Source organism: Grus americana, chromosome 2 (assembly GCF_028858705.1).
Source record: "Grus americana isolate bGruAme1 chromosome 2, bGruAme1.mat, whole genome shotgun sequence".
In the NCBI taxonomy this organism is placed as follows: Eukaryota; Metazoa; Chordata; class Aves; order Gruiformes; family Gruidae; genus Grus; species Grus americana.
In genome coordinates this window covers 149,810,063-149,837,336 of record NC_072853.1, presented here as the reverse complement: position 1 = coordinate 149,837,336, position 27,274 = coordinate 149,810,063, and the positions used below count along the sequence as shown (strand labels likewise).

Here is a 27,274-nt window from a genome sequence, read left to right as displayed (position 1 = left end):
TGTGCGTATCTGTTGTACAACACAGTATTTTAAAATAAGCAATATGAATTATTAGGTTTTGCACAGAAGCAGCACTTAAATTCAAAACAACTCAGGCAGTAAATACCTGGGAGAGGGCTAAAGAAGTAATCTGTACTTTCTCATATATGTAGCTAACACAGCATATCTGAAAACAGGTCTAGAGCACACAAATAAAGCCACAGTAGAAACATTCAGCATCCACTGCACATGGAACAAGAACAGTATAGTATAACTTTACAAAGCCACAGTGAAATTATTACATGAGTTCATGTCATAATGCACAATGATAATATGTCATGCCTTCAAATATGAATGAGATGTATTCGATACATCCAGTTACTGCTACAGGAATATAACTAGAATTGAAGAATTTCAGGACCTTAAAGAAGACACTAAAAACTATCACATCAGCCATTTGAAGCACATCTATTTTCTCTCTCATGTTGTGTGTGCAGCAGTGTGAATAATCAAGTAATTAGATTTCTGACCTATCAAAAGGACCATTTTATAATTGAAGTAGATAAATGAGAGGTGGTTGAGAACAGTGCCTGTAAATAAACTATTGTGATCTTTCTAAAATAATGAGGCCCTAAACTGTTGAAACAGCAGAAGCACTTACATGAAATATTAATAATAAAGCAGTGTGACATGTTCAGAATTGATAATGAAACCAAGAAGCAAATGTACAATTAAGCAAATCACTCCACAGGAAATTTTCTGCGTAGTTCCATCAGCTTTGGAGCACACATAAAAACCACAAAGCAGGTAGGACAGTAGTGGCATTCCCTTCTGGCCCTACTGGCCTCATTGCGTTGTACCGTTTCCTGGGGACAGACCTAGGATGGGTGGGGAGGAGATGAGGTTGTGAAATCTCACCACCACCACCCCCTGCTGCAACCTGAGCTGTGGGTAACACGGCAGAAGAGGTGCCACACAGCTGCTTCTCCTGCCCTCTCGGAGATTACAGTTCGGCAAAAGATAGACACAGTAAGAGAGAGAAAATGAATACATTTCAAATGCCTTCTCTATAGTTTCCCAATACAAAATGTTCACTTGAAAATGCAAATATACTAGTACTTGTTCAGTACAGGTATAAAATTTTAGAAAAAGACAAACCTATTTACACCACAATGGGTATTTATCAGAATTTCTTATTTGAAATGGTTGTTTACAAAGTGTTTCAATAGACTTCAAGCTAGGTACATCTGCTCAGCTACTGCAAACCAGTCCATGCTGAAGCCTTGCTGCAGTGAACTAACACTATGCTGTACTTTGCTGAAAAGGGTTTGGAAACATGAAATAAGAAGTTGTATAAACGCTCAGCATTGTCTGTGTCCCAAAATAAGTAATTAAAGGCTACGTTTTGATTCACATGCTTTAATGCAAGTAAACAAGAACAAAAAACCAGTTAATGCTCAGGGCAAGTAATTGGAAAAAGCAAAGCAGTTAAGAAACATTACGGTAAGCATTATCGATTCTGTATACGTGTTGTACACAAACCCTCAGTTTTATGAATTGTTGTGTACATATTACAGTCAAGAACTTTAACATAAAAGCTAGAGGAAAGAAGAGCATAAATGCAGCACTGGTACTTACCCTTATATCTCCATTTACAGCTCTGGAAGTGTGATTAAATGCATGTGCAGGATCTTTGTTGTAAACTTTAAGGAAAGATCGGTCTTGAATATTCCTGGAATCAAAAGAATCAGCAATGATAACAGATGAAAGTTGTTTTATTTACTTTGTTGCCTGAAAGTTTCAGGTAACAGGCAAACATAGTAGGTCTGCAGCTGACCTATAAGAAAAACCTAAATGCCATAACTTAGACACACACAAACAAACAAAAGCCTACTTTGATTCTCTTTCCCATGGGAAGTATCATTCTTTTGCTACAACTCCACACCCATAAAAATTAGATCGTGTTAAGTTTCTTTCAAGATCCTGCCATAGAGTGAAAACACTTTGAAGACAATAGAGCTTCAACATTTACACGGCACTCAAAAGGATTTAGTTAATATTTACATGTTTTATTGTGTACTCAGCCCACATGAATTTTTGCTATTCTAAGAAGCAAGAATATCAAAAGAAAAGCAGTCTTTCTAACTGCAATTATTCTTGAGGCAATTCTAATTATCAGCTTGCTCACAAACCTGAAAAAAAAAATCCACAAAAGCTAAAAATTCAGTAGCAGATAAGTCCTTCCTCTGAACTTTATCTATATAAAAGACAGGTTTTAAAGGGAAAAAATAGGAACTACAAAAAAACAAATAAACAAGCAAAAGTTTTGATAAAAGCTACCACAGAAGTGGTTCAGATGGAAAGCCCAAAGAGAATATTTTTGTTTAATGAGGACCCAACACTTTGTCATTGATTAGCCCATTTTTAAACTGCTACATTTAGGAAAGAGATGACATTAGTCTTCTATTTTGTTTCAAAACCTACCTTTCAATAATTTTATGGCTGAGACATTTGCACTGAGTTCTGCTGATCTCTTGCTCACATTTCAGCAGCAGCAAAGCCTCCAATCTACGCTCACTTACATCCTTTCAAAGCCGCGACCCTTTCATTTCCCAGTAGTGATCTCTGGAGAATTTACGTACACATGTGACTGAATTCCTTTCCTCCAGGTGCAGCTACAAGTCTAGTGAACTGATCTTAATCACTGGGATTATCATTTAAAAATGAAGGAAAGGATTCTTGGGCAGGTCCAATTTCTTTCTTACAATGTCATATTACAATCAGTGATTGCTTTGAATGGGTAGCTAGTCAGAACTTGTGCTGCTGTTGTAGATGTCAAGTAGTTATTAAAGAAACCCCACAGCTTAAGAGACAGATCAGTGCCTTCTGTTTAAGAACTGCAGGGCTGATGAGAAGTTTAGTATTTATGAGTGTTTACTTGTAGACTGCATAGGAAAATAGCTACCTTGCGGCAAGTTCAAGTTCTTCAATTATTTATGGTAACATAAAATGTTTTCCATCTTGTAAATGTGACCCTTTCGCTTTGAGACTTGCACTGGGAGTCTCAGTTACCGTTTTCTGCCTCAGACTTGGAAATATGTTCTTTCCGATACAAAGCAAGCTCTCTCATCTTCAGTTCAAGAAAGAGTATATTATTCATTTAAATAAATTTTATCTGCTGTCTTTTCTGTCTGAAGGCTATGAGATGGTACCTCAACTAACTAGAGTTTGTTTTAAAAGCATACTCTGTAAATATTTCTTGTAGAAACATGACACTTTAAAGTAAAACATTGCTGCAAGGCAAAGCACAAAAATACTAGGCATTTGATCTCTGAAGTGAATTCTATTTCACCTCATGTTGCTATTCTAAGATAAACATTACTGATAACAGGTATATATTACTGTACTTTTATTATTACTATTATTTGCATTACTGTAGCTCCGAGATGCCCGTGGCATGTTCAAAGGCCTCGTTGATCTATGTGTGCTGTATAAATACCCCAGGAATACAACCTCTTCACCAGCTTACAAGGTGAGTAGAAGACACAAAAGACAACAGGATAGCTGCAGAGAGATAAGAGAACAAAAAGAAACGAGTAGACCATAGTCTCTCCAGCCAGAGGAGCAAAAAACAGATCCTGGGACCATGGGCATGCTCTGAGTAGGCAGAGAAACAGCGAGAGCAAGAAGGAGACCAAGACAGTGGCTTTGTGGATGCCTGCAGAGGATGTCTTCCAAGTGTGTTAGAGGGCTGCTCGAGAGAGAGCGCTTGTTCGAAAATTAAAGACATGTAGAATGAAAGTTGGCATTATTCACGAAGTGGAAGCAGATGGCACTTGGTACTGAACAACAAATTAAAAGTAGCATTGAAGTGGGCTTGGAGGAGCCCTCATAATGAAGACGAGTAGTTTATATTTAATGAGATGGAAAAGATACTGCCAGAAAAAAACATACATGTGAAACAGTCTGCTTGTCAAACTAGGAGAATGATCTTTGTTGCTTCATTTGAATGGGTAAGAGTGAACAAGATTACCTGTGTCAACTGCGGAGAAAAGACCATTACAGCAGTTGCTATTAAAAAGCAGATGAATTAGCTGAATGTTTTTTCACTACGTGGTGGGAGAGGAAAGGCTGCATCATAGGGATGTCATGCAGAAAAAAATCTGAAATCTACACTGGATGCAAAGCCCTGAACCACTTTAAGAAAAGGACCAGGTTATGGGCTTAAGTAGAAAGATAGAGCTTTGTCCCCAGTGATTAAAAAAAAGAAAGAAAAGGGGAAGGAGTGTGATGGCCTAATGAAGAAGAACGTAAGCTAGACTAAAACTAATGTTCCTTGAGACTATATTAAAAGAGAAGATTGAGATTTTAGTTTGGCTGGAAGAAATAGGATTCATGTCATTCAACGACAGACATTCACAGGGAAGAAGACATCAACAGTTAGGTTCTCTGGCATGTATAATTTATCAGACACTTTTATAGAATTAATCACAACCAGCTGAAAATGTGGATGTAAAAATCTCTATTTGGTCAGATGAATCCCATCCTAAAAGAGAGACAGAAAAATAAATGGGAGAGTCACCCAGGTAGTTGATAATTCAACTAATCCACGGGGATAAGATGATGGAGACAGGTACAGACAAGGAAAAGGAAGGAGGACAAAGCCCAGAAAAAACACATCAGAAAATCAATGTTCGAGAACAGTACCTCTCAAATGATACCTGAAAGAAGAAGGGAGACAGGAAGAAATCAGGAAAGAACAGCCATTGAAACAAAGGGAGATCATAGTTTCAAAAAGAAAACATTAAAAGTACATGAGAGATCTGAGAGAAAAAGGGTGCTCACAAAAGCTAGCCATTTGGTGACTTTGACAATTGCAATGGAACAGTGGGGAAGAAAAGACAAGTTGGAATTAGAATAAAACCCCAAACAGGTTGGAAATGGGTCTAGGAGAGAATTAGAAGAATAAAACTCCAGCCAACAGTTGTAGTGACTGCTCAATGCAAGAGAAAATGGTGATGGGGTGGGAAGTGGAAATGTACGTTGTGTTCAGGGACAGTTTTGTTGGGAGGCACAGAAACATGTTTGCAACGTAAGAGTAAGGACTTTAATAGAGGGATAAGTTAATAAAAAGAGAAAGCAAGCGATGTGAGGCACAGAGGAACATGTGACAGCCTCTGAGGGAGGTGGAGAGCTTAAAGAGTTGACTGAAACACCTGTGTTTAAGACAAGGAAGAAAGAAGAGAATTGAAGGAAGACATGGCAAGCAAAGGAGAGAAAAATCGTACTTCATTTCATCTGTTCTCTGAGAGGAGGCACTGGCAAGATCTTGTGAAGAGTAAGGAACAGAAATGGAGAAATTGCTGTGGAAATTATTCAAAGGTGGTGAAAATGCAGCTGGTAGTGCATGCTTTGAACTTCGTCAAGCTGGAATTGATGAGGTTTCCTTAGTGAGAAGGGTGGCAGAACTGAAGGAGGGAATTTTGTTATGGAGGAAGTCAGCTGGGTCGTGAGATTTCCTCCAGAAATGCTCTACAATACAGGCATCGGAACAGAGGAAGCAGATGTTGGGATTGAGCCAGGCCTGAGGTTGGCAGAGTGACGCCTGCAATGGGAGCAAGGGAAAAAAAGGTGGAGTTGTATTAAGATAATCAACAACCACATTCTCGGGGGCAGGGAGGAGATGAAGTCATAAACTGTTAGTCTGAAACTCAAGGGAAGATGGAGGGATAAAGTGAGAGAGGAGCTGATGGGCTAGATGATGGTTCGCAATAATGCGCTTGGCAACAGAGATGTAGTAACCTGTATCTTGATTTAATCTCTTGATCCAATCTTGCGAATAGACTGTGTGATGCATAAGAAACTTGAGTGCGTGATGAATGATGGTGCCAAAAATCAGATGGGTCTTAACATAGGCATTACAGTGGCCAAACAGGGGTGTGGGACTCTCCAGAGAAAGGAAGATAAAAAAACAGAAACTGAAATGCAAGAGGCTGGCTAATGACAAGACACTGGATAGGCAGCCCGAGGAGAGCAAGACAGAGGAAAGAAAACGGAGTGTGGTGCTGTTCGAAGACTAAGAAGAGGAATGAGGGAATTGGAAGTGGTAAGGCTAGAAAAGCTCCAACTTGCTCTTTTAACTACAACATGATATGGAGAAGCACCTGAGCCACAGAATGTCCAGAAGAAATAAGGCAGCAGTGGACAGTACACTTCTCTTACTTTGACATAATTTTCCTGCACTAGTGGTAGACTGGCAGGCAGGAAACACCTTGTCTGCTGTCTCCTTCATCTTCTGTCCATTCTTTTTCTCATGTAACTTCTTCTGAAAAGGGTGCCACAAAGGCCCACCATATTTCCTAGCACAGTTTTACAGAGCGTAACATGTCTGAGGTGTGCCGGAGAGTTTTGTTGCTACATGATTTGGGACTTTCTAGGGACCCTGAGAACCTGGTCCTTCTGCTTGAAGAGCACAGACATCAGGACTGAAGGAATGTGGTTAATTAAGCAGCTGCACTCCCACAAAATAAAGGACAGAAAGATGTACCCAGATGTTAGTCAGATCATTTATTGACCAAGCTCTGAATTAGTGAAGGGAAGTGACTGTATCGGTTGCTGCATCCTGACATAAAATAGGAAGGTGGTGGGGCTGCTGCAGCAGCGGTCACCAGTGCCACAGATCTTTGGCAGCATTAAATGATGAATAATTGTCACTGTTGTGAGGACATTTGTGACATTCATATTTGTAACTTCAGGCTCACAAGGATCAGGCTTTGCTCTGCTGGCAAAGAAAAAAACAGTTTTTCTGTATATCTTTATCTTCTGTTCTGTATTTTAAATATTTATGTCTCAGTTAAAATTCAATAAAATATTAAATATGTGAACCTGCATGTATTATATAAATATTTGAACAAGGTACACCATTTATGAATGGCTTGTGCAACAAATATTGCACCTACAGCTGAAGGCAGTGTCAGACCAGACCTCCCATATTACTCAGGTACCAGTGAACATGCATTTAGTGTTTAGTGTCAGGCCACTATCTGTCAGATACTTATCAACTCCACTCCTTTTTATTCTGTAAGTGCTTTACAAAAAACCCCCCTAAAACCAAACCCAACAGCTGTAATTCCATGTTTACTTACCTCACATCACACAATTCATAGTATATGTTTCTGCTCTCATCCTTGATGTAAATGGCCACACTGGGTGATTCCAGCATTTTCATGGTCAGCTGCTGGGGGAAGGCACTTACAAAAAGGGCACGAATTGTGTCTGCGCTTGTGATTTCATTCGGCATCCTCAACTGCTTTGTTTCATCCCCATACTGAAGATATAAAACACCTACAAGCAAAATATGATAGGAAGTTACACATTCTTAATTGCAGAGAAAAGATCTGGGCTTCAAAGTCCATGGGGAACACAGACCAAGCCCATAATGAATAGAGAAAAATCAGCTCACAGTCCTTACTCATGAAGCACATAGAACATTTTCCTTTTCAACATGCTATTGGAACAGAGCATAGAACAGTGCTATGGTTGTGCCTTGAAAATATGCTTGCTTTTTTAAAGCAGTTGAGGAAGAACTTTATCCTTCTCTATCACCCAGTTTCCATTAAACATAAATTTTGCATTTTAGCCTCATGCTTACCCAACAAAACCTCTCAAAAACAGGTTTTCATTTTAGCACTAGTAATTTTATAGTCACAATTCAATTTGCTGGCATTATATAGTATAAAGCCCTAGTTAAAACTCCTAGCACGAGGAGAACTGAGGTCTCACACAAAACCAAGAGCAATTTCAGATCCTTTCAGTTTCACAGCAGTGTTAATAGTCATCCTTAGCACTCGGGGAGAAACACAAGTAATCTTAGATCCTGAATTGCAGCATCTAGACAAAAAGAACATCATAACACCATTCTGACATAGCTAACTCTATTTTCAGGGAATGGGAGGCTATAAGATGCTCAGTAATGGAGAAAACGTGGATACTACAGACCAGGGACTCAGTGAAGGGATACTAAGTACTTCTTCCACCATGCCTGTGTTGGCCCTGCCAGGGCCATGCTGACTCCTGCATAACCAGTGGGTGCCTGTACTCCACTGGCTGGTACTGCACAACAAGCATGACTCATTAGCTTTGCTGCAGACCAGACCCATGCCATCCCAAGCTACAAAGCCCTCCAAGAACTGAAGCACTGAGATGAATGTGCTGGTTTTGGCTGGGGAAGAGTTAATTTTCTTCATAGTAGCTAGTATGGGGCTGTGTTTTGGATTTCTGATCAAAACAGTGTTGGTAATTCAGGGATGTTTTCATTATTGCTGAGCAGTGCTTACACAGAGCCAAGGCCTTTTCTGCTTCTCACAATACCCCACCAGTGAGTGGGCTGGGAGTGCACAAGTGGGTTGGGGACACAGCCAGGACAGCTGACCCCAGCTGACCAAAGGGATATTCCATACCATATGATATCATGCTCAGCATATAAAGCTGAGGGAAGAAGAAGGAAGGGAGGAACGTTTAGAGTGATGGCATTCGTCTTCCCAAGTAACCATTATGTGTGATGGAGCCCTGCTTTCCTGGAGATGGCTGAACACCTGCCTGCCGATGGGAAGTGGTGAATGAATTCCATGCTTTGCTTTGCTTTGCTCGTGTGTGTGGCTTTTCCTTTACCTATTAAACTGTCTTTATCTCAGCCCGCAAGTTTTCTCACTTCTACTCTTTTGATTCTCTCTCCTATCCCACCATGGGGGGAGTGAGTGAGCGGCTGTGTGGTGCTGAGTTGCTGGCTGGGGTTAAACCACGACAAAGAGCCATCTCAACAGCAGAAATCAGACTGGACTTGATGGGGTTGATTAGCTCTGACCATGCTGAGCCTGGCCCCTAAAGACTACTGAAAGGTCTTCTCATTAACATCCTTGATGGGGAAAGACTCGTTAGGACCTGCACAGCAAGAAACAGGCTGCCACAGGATTGCAACCAAGCTAAGAAGCTTCCTGGGATCCACAGCACTAGGGAGTAGATGCAGAGGCAAATGCTCAGCTGAACTACTTTGGATACAGAGGAAATGGGAACTGGTAAACCCAGCTGAGCGTACATATTCAGTCCATACCCAAGGCATGGATGTCCTGCCTGAGCATGGATGGCTGAGAGCACACTGTGCTCTTTCTGAGCCATCTCAGGTGTCTCTGTACAACACTGCATTGTGCCAGGGAGAAACACTTCTACTATCCTGCTATCTGTAAGAGATGGAGCAGGTATAGCTTCTGCAGTGGTATAAAAAGACAATAAAATGGCAGATCACAGAATCACAGAATGGCCGAGGTTGGACGGCACCTCTGGAAGTTACCTGGTCCAACCACCCCAACTAAAGCAGTGACACCTACAGCCACTTGCCCAGGACCGTGTCCAGACAGCTTTTGAATATCTCCAAGGAGAGAGACTCCACAATGTCTCTAGGAAACCTGTGCCAGTGGTGGGTCGCCCTCACAGTGAAAAAGTGTTTCCTGATGTTCAGAGGCAACCTCACACATTTCAGTGCATGCCCATTCCCTCTGGTCCTGTCACTGGGCATCACTGCAAGAAGTCTGGCTGTATCTTTGCACCCTCCCTCAAGCCTTCTCTTCTGTAGGCTCAACAGTCCCAGCTCTCTCAGCCTTTTCTCATAGCACAGATGCTACAACCGAGTTAATCATCGTTGTGGCCCGTCGCAGTATGTCCATGTCTCTCTTGTACCAAAGAGCCCAGAACTGGACACAGCACTCTAGGTGTGGCCTCACCAGTGCTGAGTAGAAGGGAAGGATCACCTCCCTTGACCTGCTGGCAATACTTTGTCTAATGCAGCCCAGGATACCATTGGCCTTCTTTGCTGCAAGGGCACATCGCTGGCTCACGTTCAGCTTGATGTCCACCAGGATCCCCAGATCCTTTTCTGTCAAGCCACCTTCCAGCTGGGTGGCCCCCAAGATATATTGGTGCATCCACTTTGCAGACATTTAGCAGCCCAGAATGAGATGGAGGAGAATAAATGTAGAAAAGACAGTAAAAATACCACTGAAGTTTTTATTTCACCAGCTGTCTGGAAGGCACTGCCAAAGCTAAATGCTTTGTAAATGGCTCTAAATCTATCTAGCCATTGGAAAGTATATGGAAAAGGAAAACAATATCTTATCTGCTCAAGAATTAGTGGTGACAGAAACACCTATGCTGAATTCACTGCAGCTCATGTAGTTATATAATCAAGGCAGTTTTACACCACACAGTTTGGATGTTGCTAGTGACACAACGGTAGAAGGACAGCATTCAGGCTCAACTAACTGCTAAAGTCTTTATTACATGTTCAGGCAGACTTTGGGTCCTGAGCAGACTCTGTGCTGCTGCTTTGTGTCTACCAATAACCAACACAAGTAGGCTAAAACTAGGCAAAGTATTTTACACAAATTGAATTCACCACAGTAATTGCAGTGTAGATGCACCATATGTTGTTCTCCTCCATACAGGAGGTTTGGTAACCTCAATGCAGTTACCATCAGTCATCATCAAATCTCAGCAAATCACAAAACTTAGATGGTAACTCAGTGATTCTCACTTGAAAGTCATCAGCAATGGAATGGAGAGTTTACGGGGCTGAGACATGAACACTGAGCAAAAGCAATGGGAAAAGCTAAGGCCCTAGAATACAAAGGCATTTATTGGAAAGAAGAGAATCTAAGTTTAATCTAAGATGAGCGTTCTTTCCCCTTAGTCTTTGGCATTTTTGTCCCTACGTTGTCCATAATTGCTGTAGAGGAATGAACACATACACAGTCAGATATTCCTACAATCAGTGGGTAGATAATTGTGCTTGCACTTGGGGAAGGAAGATGTTAATTTTTCTGAATACTAAACAGACTACTCAATGTTACCTAACCATTATTTAATATTAGGCTGCTTTTATAAAATGGAGCTGTTAACATCATTTTCCTACTATTATCAAGAGCTGATATTTTTTCTTTCATTAAGATTGCAATCAGACCCTTTATGTATCCTAGTACAAACTTCCATTTTCCTTTGGCTGGAAAAATTGTTTCAGACTAAAAAGTAACTAGTTTTCTTTCAAAGAGAGAGGAGAATTTTCCTAAGAATTTTATTTTTATTGACAACATTTAATGAGTTACTAAACTATTTTTCCTTTTTTTTTCATTTTAATTTGAGACAACATTTATTTCTTTATGTTCTCCTAGGTAAAACTGGCTTTTTAGTCCTCATTCAAATATTCTATGCAGCTAAAAGTTCTTTAGAATTCAGACACTAACTATATTTCTAAAAAAATTTAAGTACTCGTGTTTGTAATGATTGCAGTTATTTCACTGTTCCAAGATGTGCATTTTTTATGATAGCTTTCAGTTCTTAGGAAGAACATAGGGAAACTTCTATGTTTTGGCATTTGAAACTTTCTTGGATTAAATGGCAAAAAATGATTTTTTTGGCTAAAAATACAGACTTTGCATATCAGCTTTGCAGTTGTGTGTGACTCTTTTCTGCCCATTTTAAAAGTTAGCGTTGAATGCAGAAAATGCTAGTTTTGCTTTACAGGCCACTAAAAACATGCTGAATATTGAGCTACTGAAACCATTAACACAAAAGAAATGGTAGAGTTGAAAAATCTTCCTTATACACAAGTCTAAATCATTTCAGAACAGTCTTGACTCTGCTTGTCCTCCAATACTCCCACAAAATATTGATCCAAAACAAAATTACAGTTGTCTTTGGGTCTTGGATTTTCAAAGCAAATATGTATGTTATCCAAAAAGATCATGTCTTAAAATAGACAGCTTTAACATACGACTCAGAGAAATGTTTTGGCCACAGTCTTACTGTAGGGGGGAAAGACATTTTCAAAGGCATAATAAATTCTTTTTTCCTTACTCTCCCTTAAATCACATGCCCTTAAAAAAAAACACTGCCTTTCCTCTTGAGTAGTCTGATCCGTATCATGATATAGCAATGCTTTAGGGCATTTCCTATTTGACAAAACTAACTGCTGACTTCTAAAAATCCCGTTTCAGCATGACAGAATAAAGAGACTCAAAATCCATTATTTCAAGTCATTGATGCTATTTTTCTCCCACACATTGCCTGACTGAAACTCTGAACACCAGCAATACCCACAGGCCCAACTTATGGAAGCTGCTGGAACTCTGAGGTTTGTTTTACCTTCAGCTAAAAAATTACTCCCATGGAGAATTAAAGCAAGAAGAGATAGAATATAACTCAGGCATGGCTTTTGTTAGGGCACAGCACATATGCCATCAAAGCTGCTGGAAAGAAAGTTAAACACAACAGATGTTAATGTCTCCATGTACCCTGAAGTCCCTCTTGCACTTATGCTTCTGTTACAATGGATTTACCTGAAACACGAAGATTGTGCCAAGTTTTATAAAACACAGACTAAACAGGACAGCGAAATGCCCTGCTACTCTAGGAAGACAGGTATGAAGATCAGTGTGAATGAGGAAACTGCACCATGCAACTCTCTTGAAAGACCAAGTCAGACAACACTGCGCCTACCACTTCTAGGTGCTCCTAGATACTGCCAGCCCTGGGCTTTCCTACAGCTACAAGGCAAACTGCAACGTTAAGCTTTCCCTTTCATCATGCTGGTATAACTTAGTTTCAGAAATACCTCTCGAATTTCTGATCGTTCTTCACCCTATGGGCAACAGGCCACGGCGTTAAACACAGGCCATAGCAGAAAACATTTATGTGTAAACCCGGCCTTAGAAACTTAAACCTCTTTACAAATTGCTTCACAACATTCCTGTCAACAGAAAGGTATGTTTTATAGTAGGGGAAATTAAACACCCGAGAGGTGAAAGGACATGTTCAAAGAAAGGTTTACAAGCATAAACCCCAGATCTGATGATGATCATGCGAACACACCACATGATCACCCTTTCCTTCCCTGCATACAGAGCTCTTTCACAAACAAAAGGCTTTCTGCTCCCCCTTTACCAAGAGTCAGTGACAGAACGACTTGCAAAATATTACATCAGTTCTCTCAGGGCTGGTCTACATGAAATGCAATGCAGTGCAATGCAAGATGTGCTCTTAACCTGATTTACACAGGCAGTGCCTCCTGCACAAGCTGAACCCATCAGCGCTGGGTTTAGAGGGTGCTCAGAGCAGCCACCCGGCACCTTTACTCCAGCTAGCACAGCTTCGAGGACTGCCCGTGCTGCGGCTGCAGCTCCCGCAGACACGCCAGATGCACGGCAAGGTGCTTGGCTCAGGTACTGCTGCTGGGCTATAAAACCCACCCGGCAGCTGAGGACGTGCCCACATGGCGTAACAGTGAACCACACCTCAACTCATGGGGTCCAGGCTGACTTTAGAGCAAGGAGCTGCATCACCAGCTCAGCACTGTACCCATACCGGTAAGATCATCACTCCTTACTTACAACTGGTAAAGGTTTACTCCTTACGGCAAAAGCTAATGTTATGCAGGCAGCATGACACCACCCAGCTCACATCTCTCAGCACCTCCATCTAATAAATGATGCTGACCTAACCCTGACTAAGCACCACAGTATCGTGGTTATATTGCTAACAATGATCTCAGTGACGGGCAGCTTGGACGCTTAGAAGAGCTTTAATCACAAGTCACTTTTATCTGCAGAATAGGAATTATCCTTACAAACTGGTTATTTAAGAGAGAAAAACATGAAGCACACAACAGCAAAGAAAAGTTAAAAGTTAAATACCTGATAAATCAAGAATAAGTTAACAAACATGATTGAGTCATCTTCTGTGACCTTTACAAATATCATTCAATTCTCTCACACAATGAATTTTAAATGGAAAAATACTGGTACTCACATAATCCTCTCCTAATTCTCTTCTCATAATGAAGAAGAGAAAACTGAGACAGAGGAGTTATTTAACTCCTCAGTGTTATGAAATAAAATACAGTCAAAGCTTAAACTGGAGTTCATGAGTTTCCTTCCTGTGAAGCTACAGGACACTTGCTGTGTAGGCAAGACATCTTGCAAATTTCTGCACCGAAAAATCTTACTGACATTTAGCAAGACCTTAATCCATAGGCTCCTGTCTGAAGAGGAGTATTAACTGATGATAATATCTGTATTTGGCTGATGTTGGGTGCTTGGGTGCTAGAACATTGAAACCTTCCCACAGAACCAAAAATCACTGCCGATAACAATGCACTGCTACTCTCTTCTGACCCAGCCACTCTATGAATCCTCTGGAAATTTTGTGTCCAGCTTGAAAAATCTCAAGTAATTAGTAAAGCTGGTTGGACTACAGCAATCAAAACCTGAATGCATTGGGAGCTCTGGAATTTCTTTAAATCAAAGGTGCAAAGCTAGGTATAACTAAAACAAGGGGGAAATACATACAGGAGGCCTCCAGCTCTTGTTAGGTGAATAATAACATCAAAAAAGTACATTAGTATATTAGGAATTAGTACAGGATATATAAGGATTGGAAAATCAGATAAACTAGCAAAGCAAGCTGTATCTTAAGGTGAGGAAATATGGAGTATATGGTGGGGAAAAGCAGTAAGAACTGCCAGAAATCAAGCTGAGCTATGTGTTGTAAAGTAAATTGAATAACACAATGTTGAGTTAGAGGTTGGTAAAGTTGTCATTAGATTTGTTTCACTCTTTACCCAACCATTGGTTAACCGTATCTTTTTGAGATAATGGGCAGTCTTTGTTTTTTCATGCTGGTTTAGCTTGATCTTCAACCATATGTCCATTGAGTCACCAGCTCTGTCAGCACTTTCCCTCACACTGAAGTCAGCAGCAATGCCAACAAGCAAAAGTGAGAAAATACACCCTTGTTTCTTCCCCATAGCTATGTCGAATCATTAGTTGAGACTTGTATCGGTTTTAAAAACTAAAGATAACTTTTAAAATCTTGATGATAGCTATTTTTCTTGGGACACTTCAGGACAATCCAGAGGGGATCACAATAAAAAAATTGCCAAGTATTGCCTCAAAATCCAGTTTACAATTTACTTTTTTTTTTACCAAAATGCCAAGATCCTTCCAATTTTTCTTTGATTTTTAGTTGAAAAAATTTTAATATATAAGACTGTAAGGGTGGCATAGGCCTGTATTGTTCTCCCCCCTCCCCACCCCGCTATCAGATAAACAGAGATAACACATAGTTGGCATCCTTATCACCAAATTCTGCAAAAGTTATGCAGACACAAGTTTATTACAGTAACAACTCTTGCAGCGTGGAAGAAATTCCTCAATATGCAGTTCTTTCTTTCCACACCCTCAAGACTTATCGCTCCTATTTCACCACACACATTTTCAACTAGTCTGAGGTCATTGCCATGATCCTTGTGGTATTTCTAGCCTGAAGCTCTCGTACTAGTTTCCATTAGCTACTCCCTGCTGATAATCTGTCCTCCACATTCAGAAAATGTCTATAAATATCCTAAGCTGTCTTCAAGTACTAAAAGAATCAAAAAGCAGATCTCTTAATGAAACAGAGACAATTGCTTATTTTATATAATTTTCTTCCAGAATAGCCTCAAGAGTTTTGCTCAAGGTATTAAGTTGTTTGATAACAATTTCAATAAAACCAGGAAATGTTTAATTTAGTCCAGTAGTACTTCTTACTGCTATTTCATCCTTTCCTGCTATTTACAGTGACTTGCTGTAATTCTGCAATAGATTTGTTACCTAATGAAAAAAATCAAGGAAAATTCAGTAGTAACATAAAATTTCTACAAAAGTGTTACAAGAAATAAAGATTTTTAACTGTCCCTCAAATACTAGCACTTTTCTACAAACAGGTACATTTAGCTGGCTAAGAAGAAAAAGCAAAACCCAAAAAGAAAATGGACAGGTTTTTTTACCTAAAGAACACCCAGTATTTGTCCTATTTGATTGCAGATAAAGCCCATGAAATAGCCTATTGCCAAAAGACAATTTTGTCCATACATCTATGTCAGCAAGCCCATCAAGTGTAACAGTTACTTCTATGATCTAGAGACTTTGAGGGAACATTTCAGTTTACCCCAGTTCCCCAGGTGGAAAACAATGTTCTGGCAGGATGACTTTTGGACAATAATTGCATCTATGCACTTGCTCTCGCCAGAATAGCCCAACTGACCAGCAAGATTACTTTTTCATATCCCTAACCAACAAAACAATGCCAGTAAACTTGGAAGAACACAAAAATCCCATGATACTTAATGACAAAACATAAAAAATTGACAACTGAACAACTCAGTGAGATGAACTAGAAATTTCATGTGTACCAGAGCTATTTTTCAGAGGGCCCATAGGCTCTGCCATGCTGCATTTCCTTCAGTTCACACTCACGAAACAATTTAATGTAGTAAAAAGTACACACGAACAGGCGCAGGACAGGCCTATGCGAGCTCTTGCAGCTGTGTTGCCTACCAGAAGCTGAGCCCCTGATCTCTGAAGAAGACAGTAAGCCATGGCCAGCTGGCTGACTAGTACAATTTCAGAGGATGTGTCTGTCAGAGACTATGTAGACATGCTAAGCATTTATGGACACTGTAAGCAAGTATTTTACATAAGGGACATTTTTGTTAGTAACTTTTAAAGGGTCAATAGCTAAAAGAACAAGAAAACATCAATTCAATTTCTTGGAATACCTGTGCTTCCTCTTAAATAAACACAAAGAGATGGAGAGATCCTATCAAATTGTATTTCCTTCCTATATAAATCAGCTGTATCAAACACACATTACTTGAGTGGTGACTATTTTATAAATCCTGCTTTTAGTACTAAACCATGTAGAAGTGATGCGTTCAAGGGCAGAATGGGACCATTTTAACACTCCATAGCCATGGAGCATTAAAGTCACGTAGACCATGCATGTGTTTATAGTTTTGCTGCATCTATCAAATTTTCTGTATTTACTATAGGAATTCTCTTCAAGACTTCTGAACTGATTTCATTTTTAAAGAGTTCAATACTTCAGTAGCAAGTTTAGGGGTTGAGCCATCAGCATGTAAAAGCACAGCTGGTTACAGCATCACACCAGAAATCCACCTACGTGGGCTCTAACAAGCAGCTTGACTTTTTGTGAAGTCATTAAAGACTACATTAAACAGGATCTTGGACCCATAAGCTTAGTTAGTGTGGTTAAGGAGGAGAATGCCACAAGGCCATTTGCTGGGCTCACTCCAGTTTGTCATTATCTCTTTTGTACTGGGGAGCCAAAACTGGATATAATACTCCATGTGCAACTTCACAAATGCTGCAAAGAGGGGAATAATCACGTCCCTCAACCTTTTTTCCTATAGCCAGCTATGCAGTGTTCACTGCTGCAAGGGGACGCTGCTCCCAAGCCAGTCTGTCCTTGCCTATGTTGTTGCACAGGGCTCTCCTGTCCCTGCTGAAAGACGGCATTTGCCTCCGTGAAGCTTCATGAAGCTCCTGTTAGCTGATTCGTCTGGCTCACTGGGGTCCCAGCAAGTGGCAAGCTGACCCTCCAACATATTAAAAGAACTCCCAAATTCAGTGTCAGACGTTACCCTGTTGATGGTTCATTCCATCCCAACAGCCAGGTTGTTGACGTCAAAAAACCCTGAAGAAGACCACCGAAAACCAGCTGCCAGTTATACTTTAAAGCATTAAGCCCTGTTCACCTTGAAGGCCATCTGTATCTATCTCCCCTCTGTGGCTACAAAGATGCTACAAGAGACATGTGAAAGGCCTTGTTAAAGCCAAGATAAACCATATCCGCTGCTCTGCCCGCATCCCCACAGCCCGTCTATTCATCACAGAAGTTAACTGGGTAGAAGCAATGGTACCACGTGCTTGTCTTTTATGAAACAGTTGAGTAGTTAAAAATTTATCCAGAAGGGCTCCCATCTTGACAGTTGCTCAGACCATTGCCCGTAATATCCCAAGAGAGTATGCTAATCAGCAGGCTATCAACAAGCCTGTGATGCAGTGATTATCCTCTTATCCTGTTTAAATCGGGCTACTCTATAGCCAAAAATGCGCACGAGAGAGCATGAGAACAAAAGCAAGAGACAGCCTTACACGATACCACAGAGACGACAGTATTTCCTTTTGAGAACAGAAACCTCAATGCAGGCCCAGCATAGTAATGAGGCATTAGAATCACTACCTAAATATATAAACAGTATTGGGAACAATGACTAAATCCAAGAGCTGTCCTCATTCGGGGACTTGCTGTCAGCATTGGCAGCAAATCCTAAATACACTGTGCTGAGGGACAAGCTAGTACTATGCTTCTCTGCTGGACCAAAATCTTGCACGTCTTGCAATGGACCAAAATCTTGCACGTCTTGCAATGCATGGAATTGCAATACACTTTTTCTTTGCATGCCCTTGTGCAAATGGAAGGGTCTGGTGTTTGTGTGACCTACTGTATTATTAGAGGTAGACTTACAGATTTTACCTAACGTGAAAATTAGATCAACTTTGTCCACGTGATAGCTCCTGTGCCAGCTGCAACCCATAGGACAGTTCCATCTGGCCTCCTACCTTTCCTCTGAAGGGTAGTTTGGCCTGTGCAAGCTATTCCAGCTGCCAGATCCCTCTTCCAACAGACACCAAATGCTGAAAGCCCAAATTGCTGCTGCTAAATCAGAATAAGAAGTGGTAGTAGAGCAAGGATGAAGACATTGCACCTTCTGTGCAGGCATGATTTGGGGTAAAGAGGAAAGCCACTGCCACCTTGACATAGTTTTATTGAGTTGATCAATTTGGTCCCTAATTACTCTACCTCTTCTTTTATCTTCAGCACTTTTCATTCTGGTTTGTTTATGTTGCAAGGTCCTGCAATAGGACTATTTTCTCACTATGTATATTACCCAACATGGTGAGGTCCCATTTTTAGTTAGGGTTCTTTAGTATTACTGCAGTGCAAATAAGTAATTAAGATTGCATTTTTAAAAAAAAAGGTAACAGATGTAGCAGTGACAGATACATACTTGCATAGCTAATGGTTTTATTTAGCACATATTACCTACTCTAGTATCACTGCAATGAACCCACTGGATCCATGCTGATACAGCCTGTTGCAATGGAGTCAAATTAAGCTCCATTGTGACACAGCATCTAAAATACACTGCTTATCAGCTTTTTAGTGGCAGACAGAATGTGCTTCTCTTGAAACAGTATGTACTAAATAAGATCTTGTTTCTTGGAAGCATTTTTTTTTCAGGTACTCACAAGATATTCTCTTATAGGAGGAAGAACATGTTAGGTAAACAATAACTGAGTGCACGAGTGCTAGCCTGGGAAGGCCTATATTTCACTCTTCCATATAGCTGTCTTTCACAAATCATGTAGGGACAATAAATGAAACAGAAAAAATTCCCAGCACTATATGTCGATATGATTGTTTACCTTCGTTTGCTCTTTTGACACAAAATATTTCAGGTAAGAGGTGTTGGGGTTTTTTTTTGCTTTCCAAGTCCAAAAAACTTCAGCTATAATTTGAAGAAATATGAAAAAAGATAAAGTCTAGAAAAGTTGGACAGGAAAACCACTGTTACCTTAGAACATTTTCATTTCCTAGGATCTGTGTTTCAATTCAATAATTGGAACTAGTTGTTTTGGGCTGTTTCTCCAACAGACCTGACAGTCCATGTTAATGTATCCAACCATGACAGCAAATATTTACATGACCTTTTTGCATGTTGGCTGCTTTGCATACACTGTAAAAAGTCAAGATAGGGAAAATTTCTTTAAGATGACTGAATACATTAAAGCTATACTCAGCCTTAACTTGAAATGCAGCTCCCAGGGAGTTCCTCTCCCATGAATTAAACTGAAGATCCTGCTGACTTCATTAGGCTCGAATCATGCCCTAAGGACTCCAAGAGGGCAGTGCCACTGCTAACAAATCACAGACTTGTCTTATAAAATCTATGGCCGTTCACACATCTTCTGCCTGATTTAACATGCCTATTTTAATTTCTAGCTCATAAATAGTAAATAACAATTAATTACCACCAATATAATATGTAAGTCTACCTTCAGCATTTATATTTTTCTGTGTAAGTCTTACAGTACATTGCATACACATGTATAGAGAGTTATTTCTGCTGTTGGGTGATGGCAACCAAGACACTATCCCTCTCTCTGCAAAAGTTTTCCTACGTGTAAAATTGTAACTACAGCCCTGACTCTCTTTTCAACAGGCCTTGAGAAACACCTGCAAGAAATGCTACAAAAGATCCAGGTTTTACTATTGTAATCAGTAAAAGCACTTCCATAGAAGGTAGCAGCAAACTAATTAAAATCTGTGCCTGCTAAAACTTAGGGTTGGGGGACTAACAAATAATATTCAGAATATTCCATGATTGTTTAAGACTGTCCCCATGCCAATCCTCAAGCAGTTGTGTAATTTTACTCCTGTGAGTAATCCCTCTGAAGGCAAATAAAATGCAAATGTTGGCAGAATCAGACATTTCTGTAGAGGCCTGTCAATGCCACCTAATTTTAGGCACGAGTTTGCCAGCGAGGAGCCCAGTCATCCTCTGCTTCTTATTCATCTGGACCAGAGCAGCCGGGCGCCCTGGCCAGGACACCCAGAGAAAGCACCTGCAGCCATAAAGCTTCATCCTCCTCAGTGACTTCCCAAATCCTTGTGCATTTATGGAATCCCTCCTAATACCATATTCTTCCTTAATTCAACCCTGTACGTACAGCCTGATCCTGTGAGAGCACCTACAGCCGTTACTGCAATCGGAGGATGTAAAATTTTGGGGCTGCGACTGATCGCTTCAACTGCCCCGACCACTCGGTCACCACAGAGGATGCCGGTGCCTGCCCTTACAAAGGATCAGGCCCATTGTTTGTATAGATGTGCCACAAGAGAGACTACAAGTGGAAATATTTGTCAGTCTTCATTTCGTTGCAGAGGTACCGGAGCGGCGACAGCAGCGAGCTGCAGTACGGGCACGGGCTGGCTGCTGGCGTAACCTTGCTGGGCGCTTGTCAGCTTCTGCTTCCTCCAGGCAAATTGCAAGTGAAGTTTGTTGAAAGCTTTTGAGCACTTTCCAGGTTTCAGCTGATTCTTGCTCTGACAGTTTTGCTAGATAATTTTTTCCCACAGTTATCACACTGGAAAAACTCCCAGCTTTCAAATAGATATTTTAAAATACATTTAATTTTCTCTTACACAGTGAATTAATTTATTTTAATATCTTGCTTCGTCTCCAGGCTGCAGATTGATGAGACAAGTGCCGATTTCTAATGGACTCTTAGCCAAGGAAGACCTTCATTTCAAAAGCTGTGGCTGAAATTTTCAATGGGCCCACGACTGGAATACTGTTTTGTGGGTCGACTAACACATGGCATGCAATAGCCTCGTACATCAGAATACCATGTCCTATTAGATTGGTCCTGACTGACAAAACCATGATGCTAGGGTGGCCAAAATGCATTACCACTATTCCTTCTCAGGCTCCACGTTAATTCAGACCACAATTTAAAAACAGACAGACTCATACGTAGTTAATAAAATAGGAACCTATAGAAGAATTAGAATTTCAAAAAGAAAACATCAGGTTTTTAAAATAATGACATTGAGATATTAAATGTATAATTAATAAAAATGCACAAAAGTTGGTCATTTTCCTCACTGAAATTATGTTGGCTGAGGATCAAAACATAATTTGTATTTAAATTAGATTAAATTAAAAAATTAATAGAGATGGAAAGGGAGGTGATTATACATAGCTTGTTTAAAATCATGTGAACAGAAATATTTTCATGATGCTTTTAAAATTGAAGTTATAAACAGTTTCCTGTTTTTCAAAAATAAACATTCCCCTTTTACTGCTGGAAGTAAAACTGATCTTAATAGGGCCACACTATGCAGAGTCTCAAAATTAAAATTTCAGAACATTGCTCATGGTGTTGTTAGAACACACTGGCAGAAAAGACTGAAAAGTACATTATTGTAAAAGAAATGCATTGAAGAATAATAATCGAAAATTGAACTATTTCAGAATCATTTTTAGACTATCTTTTAAAACAAACTATTTGCTATTAATAGTTCCTGGAACAACTTGAAAATGACAGATTGTGGGGTGGAGACAATATATTACCTCCGATTTGGCTAGTATGATGATTCCTTAAGCCACATACATAGCTGTGACCCCTCCTGTAATGCAAGTGGGAAAAGGCTTATTTTGCTCCGGTTTCAAATCTAAAAACTCTCAACTCAAATGCTTCATCCTACATTGCTTCCTTTTTTTTTTTTTCTTTTTTCCCCTGCATCTTGCCTGTTCGCACTGGGATAAGCCAGCCTTGTCTCTAGTATACAAAAGACAGGCTGAGATAGAGTGCCTTGCAAGGTCTGAAATCCTGGCCATTAAATAAAATGGTACATCTTCATGTGACCATCCTCCATTAGGACCTGGACAACACAGTTCAGTACATGCAACAGATGCTTGAAAAAGGATTTAAAAGTGGACTACTTAACAGTGAGCTTCTGCAGCTCTGGTCCTCTCATCTCAGCAAAGATACTGTCAAACTGGAAAAAGCACAAAGAAGGGCAACAATGATAATCAAATGTCCAGGATGGTTTCTGGGTGAGGAACAAGTGATTACAGCAACATTTCCCAGCCTGGAGAAGAGATGACCTGAGGGAAATGACGGGCCTAAAAAATCAGAGATGGCCTGGGGGACCAGATAGCAATCTAATGTTTGCTGTCACTTCCAACACAAGGACAAGGGGGCATGACATTAACGTAGAGCAGATAAGCAAATACAAAACAAAGCCAGAGAAAAGCCATGGTTGGGCAGTAAACCAACAAAACTTGCTGCCAAAGTCACAGCTGCACTGTTGCGGATGTGAAAAATTTACATGGGTTCAAAGGGAGACTGAACAAATACCTGGAGGAGACATCTCTTAAGGGTTATTATACAGGCAGAAACCATAACCATGAAATCCCTAAGCTAAAGATAGCTTGAGGCTGGAAGAGTACTTGGGGGAAGGATCATACCTACACATACTTATCCTGTTCTTACTCTCGCCTAGACTTGCTGTCTATGGTCCCTCTTGGGGACAAAATACGGGGCCAGGCAGACTCTTGGTCTAATCCAGTACAGCCCTTCCTATAATCTACCAGGTTTATTGTAGTGATGAGCACTTAAGTCTTTTCCAGAAACAAGGCTGTTGTATTCTTTTCAGATGTACATACTGACAATAAGAAAACTGTTTCTAGCTCAGCTTTTGGGGGAGAAAACACTGCACAAAGCACTGGTGCATAGCAGGCCACCCCCCTTTGATGCCAACAAAAGCTTCCCAAAAGCTGTTTATCAATTCTCAGCTCACATCCAAAACAGAAGTTCAGAGCTGAGATACCCTACATGGTCTGGGGTAATCACGGTAATCACCAAACGCCAGCCGAAACCCACACGGCGAGGCTGGACTGCGAGTCGCACAGGGACCTGCAAAGGCCCAATCCACATGACATCCCATTGAAGCAGAAAATCTTCAGGTGAAGCAAGTAATTCTGAGGACGCTCTAGCCAGCAGTGGCTGCTGCATGCATAGTAAACATACATGCGATACAGGCTTGCTCTTAAAAACATCTCTAAACCAAAATGTCTCTTGTCCAGGTTGGAGTCTTCAAAATTTCTTCCCAAAGAGCCTGACATATTGGTGGCCCAAGGGGCTTTGGGAGGGCAGCAGTGCCACTCCACGAGCTCACATGGCAGGGATCAGCCCCGTGTCCCCAGCTCCACTGCTCTGCCCTTGCCAGCTCTGGGGGCGGCAGGAACCCCTTCCAGCCCAATTTCCTTCTCATTTGTTGTGTTTGTCAGATATCACAATACTCTTGACAGAAACTGTCTTAGATTGTTGAGGAACAAGTAAACCACCGTGACAAGCTTACAAGCATGGTATGATTTACAGCCCAGCCTTCGGTTTATGTCACCCTGTATGCTGGGAGATGAGGCTACAGGAAAGCAGCATTTCAGTTTATTACCTCTGAGCAAAAACCTGCCCTCCTCAGCAATCCACATGCGAGTTAATGCCACCTTCTTGCAGCGGTTTAACTGCCCTCTGGTGTCGTCCCTCAAAAAAACAGCCTTTACTCATACCATCCATCAGCTGAGAGCAGAGTCTCCAGGACAAAATCCACTCTTATAAAAGGAGCTCTGGTTCACAGCTGGGCTTAATTTAACCCTGAGGTATGGGAAGAACGCGGGAAGCAGAGTCGTCCACCTGCACTAACATATCACCCGTGTCGCCATGCAGATGGAAAGGCACTGCCCCAAAGTAAAGGGCATCTCTGTCAGTATATCCACTCAAATCCTCTCCCTGGAAAGCTACCGCCATGCAAATACCAAGTCTTTTCATTAGAAGCTGGATCTGTTGGGCAATAATATCTGTAGGTTTCTTCCAATCAGGTCTGGCTTTGAAGAGATGACAGAGTAAAACCCTTGTGTCTCCTGTCTGAAGATGAGGGTGCAATCTTGTACTAAGTTCACTGCCACATAGTGTGCAGGCTTGGCAAAAAGTATTCACAATATTGGGTTTTAACTGTTAGTCAGCATTTCATATCAGGGTCTGCATCTTTCTCCTTGTCTACCATGTTCCCAGCACACTTTCAAATCTTATGAAAATAATTTCACCATTCCCACAAGTTACCCAGTACCCCATACTGAGCTAATTTCCAAAGAATAACCTGACATTAAAAATAATGTGCTACCAAAGTCTTTACATTTTTAATCCCAAACTATTTTAAAACTATTTTAAATGCACAGGCTAAAAGCAGAGAGAAGGACTGAAGCAGGGTCTTACCCAGTGATCTTTCCTTCGTTTGGTTTGCCGACCGCACCACAGGAAGGCTTGCCCGCGTGCGGCTCCCCCTCGAAAAGGGGGTCGGAGAATCGCCCTCGGACATGGCCTCTAAGGAATCTGCAGACGCTTCAGAGAGGTGTTCTGTCTGGTCACCCAAATTGGGCTGCGGGCTCTGGGACGGCTTTGGGCTTCTCGTCTGCAAAACAGAGCATTTCATTATTGGTCTACTGAAACTGGAATATGGGGGGAAAAAAACAGAGAGAAGAAGGAAGAAGTCCAAACTTCTTCAAATACTGGTATGCTGAAGGTCACTTCTGTGTAGTTTGTTTAGGAAAACAGTGTCCTTGGGTATTCTGCTATGGCTTTTATGGTTGTACATCCACACTGTAAGTTTTCTTGCTAACAAGGCCCTGAGGATAAGACATGTGCTGAGGAAATGTATGGTAATGCCATTCCTTGCTGCTTAAACCACCACTATAGCATAGGCATGTCCACACAAACACATACACACACATTTATGTTGAGAAGCCTACTAAGAAAAATCCTCTGAAAAGAATTACTGTGATGTAATCATAACCTATCAGTCTCAGTATATGCCATCTATGAAAGGTACAGGTCATGCAGCAAGGCCGTAATAGCCATCCAACATTTCTAGCTGAAATCACAAACAATTATTTTGATTTTTGTTGCATCAATATTTATCAGAAATGTCTTCATTTACTGACCAAATTAAGTATGATTCTTACTGGGCAATCATACTATTAAATTGCTAATCACAGTATCTGGAAAAAGCCGACTGTCTCAGGAGGGGAGAGAGATGGTTTCATTTATGCACTTCCACTGACTCTTGATCGTAAGATCTGCCTAATAAAAACACAATAGGACATAAAATGTCCTGAACATTTTTTGCTAACTGTAAGTGACATTGTAAGTGCTTTCTACAACGAGGGGTTGCTTTAAAAAGTATATTCAATATTGTTTAGTGAAACTCCCTCAACTGCATGTTACTGTTACTTTGGAAGAATAATTTTCCAGTCTCTCAGGCAAACTCTGTATCACAACAAACTAGAACAGACACTGTACAAGCAGAAATTCAAAGCAAAGCAACCTTACTCTGTCCCAAAACCAGTATGTAAATACGAACTTTATAAAGGCCTATAATCAGCACCAGGCACAAGATGTCATAAAAGATATATGCTTTCCTCTTCCCTATCATCTAAGGTCAGATGCTAGTACATTAAAAATCCCTATATTAAAATCAACTTGAACTCTAGGTTTGAAGATGCTGTCAAGATCCAGAAAAGATTTTGCTTCTTTCTGGAAAGCCATGATGACTTACCTTGCTGACATCTCATTCCTTCAGTGTTTTTTCAAGTGAAATGAGATGAGCTCGTTTCAGCAACAGCATGCATCACATAATACTCCCTATGTGACCTTGAAAGTATGAAGAACTTTAACTTTTGTTAGATTTTCATTAGCTGGCTATAGAGGTCTGTTGTTGCCAAGTTGTGCAGTTGCTCACAAACTACAATAAATTAGAAATACCTCACAAGAAAGCTAAATCCTCCAGAACTTTTCACTTGTGAAATGCGAATATTAAAATGTTAGGTATTATCCAATGTCCCGCAGTGAGACTGTTCAAGAGCATTGAATTTTTGCAGGACTTAAAGCTAACAACATTTGTTCTCAGCAAACTAAAGTATGCTTTGAAATGCCTCTGACATGGTCAGCACTAGTCTGCAGGTTGTAAATACCAGGACTTGTGCCTGAAAATTTACAAAGGTGACAAGTGACCTGCAAACACAGAGAAAGAATTTGATTAGTCAGTACTTCTTCATTCAACTTTCCAAAGTGGCCTGGGAACCATCACCACTGAAGTATTTTATTTACACAGGCATATTACAGGAGTACTACCAAGCCAAGTCATTACAGCTTTGTAGTTCCTTGTACTGATTAATAACTTATCTGTATGTATCCATTAATAGGGAGCTAGAAGGCACGTAATTCTCACTTTCTAGAAAACCATAACTAAAAATAAAACAAGATGCAAAAAAAGTGCAACAAAATCAACCTGCAAAAGGTCATAGAATCATAGAATCATGGAATCATAGAATGGTTTGGGTTGGAAGGGACCTCAAAGATCACCTAGTTCCAACCCCCCTGCTACGAGCAGGGACACCCTCCACTAGACCATGTTGCCCAAAGCCCCATCCAACCTGGCCTTAAACACTTCCAGGGAGGGGGCATCCACAACCTCTCTGGGCAACCTGTTCCAGTGCCTCACCACTCTAACAGTAAAGAATTTCTTTCTAACATCTAATCTAAATCGACCCTCCTTCAGCTTAAACCCATTACCCCTTGTCCTGTCACTACACTCCCTGATAAATAGTCCCTCACCAGCTTTCCTGTAGGCCCCTTCAGGTACTGGAAAGCTGCAATTAGATCTCCCCGGAGCCTTCTCTTCTCCAGACTGAACAACCCCAACTGTCTCAGCCTGTCCTCAT

The 27,274-nt window shown here is 40.7% G+C and overlaps 1 protein-coding gene across 10 annotated transcripts in view; it reads right to left on the bottom strand.

Moving 5' to 3' along the window:
* The window catches only part of KIAA1217 (KIAA1217 ortholog), a 376,038-nt gene that overhangs the window by 78,827 nt on the left and 269,937 nt on the right, over window positions 1–27,274 (bottom strand). For all 10 annotated transcript variants that reach the window (XM_054816856.1, XM_054816859.1, XM_054816857.1 and 7 more), the window contains 3 exons: window positions 24,771–24,966; window positions 7,125–7,323; window positions 1,618–1,711 (listed from right to left, as the gene is read on the bottom strand). In XM_054816856.1, the coding sequence (XP_054672831.1) occupies window positions 1,618–1,711; window positions 7,125–7,323; window positions 24,771–24,966 (489 nt within the window). The remainder of the gene's footprint in view (window positions 1–1,617; window positions 1,712–7,124; window positions 7,324–24,770; window positions 24,967–27,274) is intronic.